This window comes from Trichechus manatus, unplaced genomic scaffold (genome assembly GCF_000243295.1).
Source record: "Trichechus manatus latirostris isolate Lorelei unplaced genomic scaffold, TriManLat1.0 scaffold00160, whole genome shotgun sequence".
NCBI classification, from domain to species: Eukaryota; Metazoa; Chordata; class Mammalia; order Sirenia; family Trichechidae; genus Trichechus; species Trichechus manatus.
In genome coordinates, this window is record NW_004444096.1 from 1,733,744 (window position 1) to 1,739,199 (window position 5,456).

The 5,456-nt window shown below is 47.3% G+C and overlaps 1 protein-coding gene across 1 annotated transcript; it reads left to right on the top strand.

The window, feature by feature from the left end:
• Positions 1-154: 154 nt before the first annotated feature.
• Positions 155-5,067, top strand: BAMBI (BMP and activin membrane bound inhibitor). The gene is made up of 3 exons (XM_004386250.3): positions 155-370; positions 3,535-3,822; positions 4,270-5,067. Exons 1-3 carry the CDS (start codon positions 295-297, stop codon positions 4,686-4,688), a joined length of 783 nt encoding a protein of 260 aa, XP_004386307.1. The 5' UTR covers positions 155-294; the 3' UTR covers positions 4,689-5,067.
• Positions 5,068-5,456: the final 389 nt, after the last annotated feature.

The following is a 5,456-nucleotide window of genomic DNA, read 5'->3' on the forward strand; positions in this document are numbered from 1 at the left end:
GTCTGCGGCTCGCCTTTCTCCCGAGTGCCTGGTCGAGGAGGGGGAAGCCCAGAGCCCAGGCCGGAGCGCGGCGAGCCGGCGAGCTAGTGCGCAGCGCCCAGCCGAGCGGAGGAAGGAGCGGTGGCCGCCGGGCCCGGCTGCAAAACTTGCCCCGGCTCCTCGGCGCGCCTGGCAGCCCCGGTCCATGCTGACGGCGCCCGCCGTGCCCGGGTAGGACCGCGCGAGCCGCGGGCGCCCATGCCCTGCGCGCTCCGGGAGTGGTAGGTGCCGCTGCGCCGCGGCCGTGGGGCGTCAATGGATCGCCATTCCAGCTACATCTTCATCTGGCTGCAGCTCGAACTCTGCGCGATGGCCGTGCTGCTCACCAAAGGTGGGTGTCAGGGGGCCGGGGGCTCCCCGGGAGAGCGCGGCGCTTCTCTGCCCGCGGGGCTCGGCGACGGCGCGTCCCGGCGCGCGCGGGGTCTCGGGATCGGGTACCGCTGCCTGGGGGCTTTGCAGCCGGCTGCAGGGCTTTGTTCGCGGCGGGTGAGGTCCCCGCGCCGGAGCCCGCGGGGCACGCAAGTTGCTTTTCACTTGTCAAGGTGGTGGCTGCGCGGCCGCCCCCGGGGTGCCCCCGGCCCGTCGCGTTGATGGGGAGTCAGACCTCAGGGCAAGTGGCTGTCACAGTGCTTTTGTAGGTCTGTAATGAACTTAAGAACGTTTTCAGCGTGGAGCGGGGCCGTAGTACCGGCTCGGAGTGCCACCCTCCCTCGGCATCCCAGGGGCCCGGGCGGCCAGAAGGAGCCGCAGACCCCTGCCCCCGAGTGCATGCGTGTGTGCGCGCGCGCGAGTGTGTCTGTCTTGGTGGCTCTGAGTGTGGTTTTTTTTTTCCTTTTGCATGAGCGTGTCTTTCTGTGTATGTTTGTTGTGTGCTTGTGAGTAAATGCGTCTCTGTGTGAGTTTTTGTGTTGTTTCTTTGTGAGGCAGCGAGTGTGTGGGTCCCTGAGAGCGTGTCCCCGAGTGTGTGCGCCTTTGCGCGAGTGTGTTGTGTTGCTTTTCCGCTCTAGGAGGAGTAGGTTCTGTCAGCCGTCCCATTTCCCACTCACCTCGTATTTTACAAACACTACTCCAAAAAAGAAAACAAAAACGGGCGGTCAGTGATTTCTTCTTGCCCTGCAGGCTTTCACCTTTTAGGTCGTAGTAACCTCAGCTCCCAGTAGATTTCAAGGCTTACCCCAGCTCCGCGCTGTGAACTCTACCTACTGTTCTGCAAGCAGATCTTTTTTTTTTTTTTTTTAAGTAGGGAGCGGTATTTAGGTTTGCACCCCCCACTTTTCTCTAATTGCCATGTAGCAGGCATGAGGTTAAAGGATAAGCTAGCCCAGCAAGGATGATGTGCTACAGTATTTATTTATTTTGGAAGGAAGGGTGTAATTAACCCTAAATAACAGCCCTCCAAGCCTGCAGAGGGGAGCTTCCTGGCCCTATCAAAGTTCGGGAGAATGGGGAGGGACTGAAGCTGACATGAAGTCACAGATACCAAAACTATGTGCCTGATAATGATATAATTAGGGGATCAGAGATTTCTGACTGCTGCGGACTTCAAAAGCTTTAAAAGAAGCCAGCAGTCTCTCCTGTAGCCATCTTGACTAAAAGCAGACATTTTTGTTTAATCACTACATACAGTAACAAGAAAGGGGGAAACAGAAGAGCATTGTTCACTGTTTCAAAATACCATTCCCCTTTCTGGCCTTTTGCTTGCCACAGGAAGAAACTTTATGAAACGAGAGAAATATAGTTTTAATACAGTAATACAAAAGTCCATTCTCCTTGCTAAAATGTGGCTCCAATTAAAAGAAAAAGTTGTTAAAAACTTTCCCACTTCCCTGTCAAAATTTTATTAGACTGTTTTAGGTCATTGAAAATATAGTATCTTAAATAGAGTCCCACAGACATTTAAACCACATTTTACTTATGTTCAGTTTTTTTTTTTATCCTAGGTCTGAGACCAATAAGATGAAAATGGACTTTAAATCTGTTTTATTTATACTTGAAGTCTGTATATAGAATTTGTTATGCGGGGGGATATGTAATAGCCATCTTATCGCCACACGAGGCCAGTGAGCTTATGTGAAAGGTAAAGTCAGCTTGGAAAGAGGAAAAAAGAACTTCTGGAAAGCGAAGTTCTCCTTGAAGCAGTGGAGGCAGGATAAGCTGGAGAAGGGACTTGAGCCCTCCAGCTGTGGAGGGTTAATACACCAGGCTGCCGACCGTCTGGGTGTTTAGTTGGCAGTGTGTTAAGAGCTGAGGCATTAGCTGTCTCTGGTGAAGACAGAGCATACCACACGGTGGCCTGGAATTTGAACCGATAATTCAATGAAGACACCTTTTCAGGCGCTCACAGGAGAATAAAGAAGGTTGAGGAGGTTTCAGTAGCTAGACAGATCTTCCAGTTGCAGAGTGAGGAAGAGGTGTGTGCATTAGTTCAGTTTACAGTAGCTTTCCTTGTGGCAGGGCACAGAGGCTGGAGCCCAACAGGATGGCTGTCAGGTGAGTGAGAACACTGGGACCTTGCTGATTTCAGCTTGAGATGGATGTTAAAAGCCTCAGATCTTGCATTGTAGCTCAGTGTGCACGGTGACTTTCAACGCAGAAAATAAGTTTTATAAAGGAAACTTTTAATCACTTCCTGTAGAAAATTTTGAGGTTTCCTTAAGGATTTTTCATTCAACCAGCAGAGGCTTTTCGGTTTAAATGTTTCCCCTTTTAGATCACATGTTGAATTACATGTAAAACTGGGGAGTTAGGGGGAGGAGACCTTAGCTTTGCAGTTTCCCCCCCCTGTTTTACGACTTTCCATTTGGGTTGAAAGAAATTGACTTTGGCGAGCAAACCACTAATTGTAAACTGCCTAGTTCATGTTTTACAATATACTGACTCAAAGCTCCTCCGCATGAAAAGATCTTTATAGGAAAGTTTGCCTTTTCTAGAGGTTGCAAATAGCTGCCCAGTTTCATAGTTTTAAAACCTCCTGACCTGATGGTTGTGTTTCTAGTTAATAACTTCATAAGGTGTTAGCTAAAGCTCTTAAATCTTGGCAGGGCCCCGAGAGGTAGTAAACAATTTAGCAGTTCCGATCAAATATTTATACTGACAAAATCAAAAAGCCTAGCATTTTTGTGGTGTATGGTCACGTAGGATTAAAATGAATAAAAGCGTAATTTACCTCATGACAAGGGGAAATGTTCCATGATCGTGATTTTCCTCCAGAGTCAAAATTTTTTAAATTTGTAACTCATCGGAAATCTACATTGAACTTTGATTCTCTTCTGTTGGGATTGAGGCCTTTCTAAAGTTACGCTCAGCTGAGCTGAAACTTAGCGCGGAATTACACAAAGGCCTTTTGCAGCCTATGCTGACTTGTCTTTGGAAGCATTTAGCAGAGCGTTCAACAGGCTACTACTGCCTTTGAACTTGGGGTTTAGCAGTTGCTTTAAATAGATGCTGTCTCTGGTCTCTGCGGCAGAGTCTGATGTGCTTTCTCATTGTTTTCAGGTGAAATTAGATGCTACTGTGATGCTGCGCACTGTGTGGCGACGGGTTACATGTGTAAATCTGAGCTCAGCGCCTGCTTCTCTAGACTTCTGGATCCTCAGAACACAAACTCCCCGCTCACTCATGGCTGCCTGGACTCTCTGGCGAGCACAGCAGACACCTGCCAAGCCAAACAGGCACAAAACCACTCTGGCACCAGCATGCCCACATTGGAATGCTGTCATGAGGATATGTGCAATTACAGAGGACTCCATGATGTTCTCTCTCCTCCCAAGGGTGAGCCCTCAGGTAGGTAGAAGCCATTTCTAGCCAGAAAGCTTGCCTGGTCTATAGACTTGGGACGGCCAAGCCGTGGTATGTCTGCTATTGATTTTGTTGTTAATGTAATTAGAGACACCAGAGGGAGAAGCATGCCTGGATGCAAAGTTGCATCTCTATTGAGGAGCTTTTATATCTGCCTGAGCGGTAGCTGTCTGTCTCCATAATAGGTTTGGCCTGTTTTTTTCAACATTTGAAGACATTAAAAGACCATTACTACACAGTAATGACTGTCTGTTAACAAATGTAGTGGTAATCTCCTTTGGATTGTTGTGCAAAATTTATTTTCTAAATATTGCTCATTTAATTGTAAGCTTTTTGCAGTGGAATTCCTTGTTTACAGTGGATAGATGGTCGTTAATACCTGCGGGTGGAGTTGCGATCCGGAGTCTGATCACTTTTCTTTGCACCCTTTAGGACAAGGCAACAGACAGCAGCATGACAGCAGCAGAAACCTCATCACCAAGGTGCAGGACTTGACCTCCTCCAAGGAATTGTGGTTCCGGGCAGCAGTCATTGCCGTCCCCATAGCCGGAGGGCTGATCCTAGTGTTGCTTATTATGTTAGCCTTGCGGATGCTTCGAAGTGAAAATAAGAGACTTCAGGACCAGCGGCAACAGATGCTGTCCCGATTACACTACAGCTTTCACGGACACCATTCCAAAAAGGGGCAGATTGCAAAGTTAGACTTGGAGTGCATGGTGCCGGTCAGCGGGCATGAGAATTGCTGCCTGACCTGTGACAAACTGAGACAGGGGGACCTCAGCAACGACAAGATCCTCTCGCTCGTGCACTGGGGCATGTACAGCGGGCACGGGACGCTGGAGTTCGTATGACTGCATCTTACCGGCACAAAACTCCTTGAACGCTTGAAGGCCTTGGATTTCTGCTGGACGGGAGCACCTTATCTGAAGAAGAACAAATGTCTTTAATCATCTTTGACAGAGACAGAATAACCTCTGCAGACAGAATCTTGGGTATTTTCTTCTGAAGGATTATTTGCACAGACTTCCATACAGTCAAATGTATTATTTGCTTTGAAATGATAAAAGCAAAGAGAAAAGACTATGTACATACTGTTACCAGGGTTATTTGCATCCAAGGAGCTGGCATTGAGTACCTAAATAAACTAAAATGGACTCTCTGTAAGTTCTTCCATCTTGATTTCTTGTAAAGATTTAAAATATAAATATGTATATATATTTTTTTGGTCTGCAATTTAGTGGTGTCTTTCATAAATTAAAAACAAGGGGGACCTGTAAGAGGCTCCGTGTTGATGATACACGTGAAGATCTGTTCCACACCGTTGGCTCTCCACTGTAGGATTTGGTTTAATTTTTTTCATAAGATCCAGATCCTGTTTGTTCTTCCGCGCACATGTGTAATTATGGATCGTTTCTAAATGTGTGTGACTCAGCATTCAGTGTTCTACCCAGAGTTTGTTTGTTAGGTAATTCTGGTCTTTAGCCTTAATCTGAGAGATCTTAAACTTATTTATGGCAGCTCAGATACGTTGGATCACTTTCTGAAGTTGCCTTAGCCAAGTTGGTATTTTATCAGTTTGATGCACTTGCTTTGGTTATCTTTTTAAAATGTGTCTACCT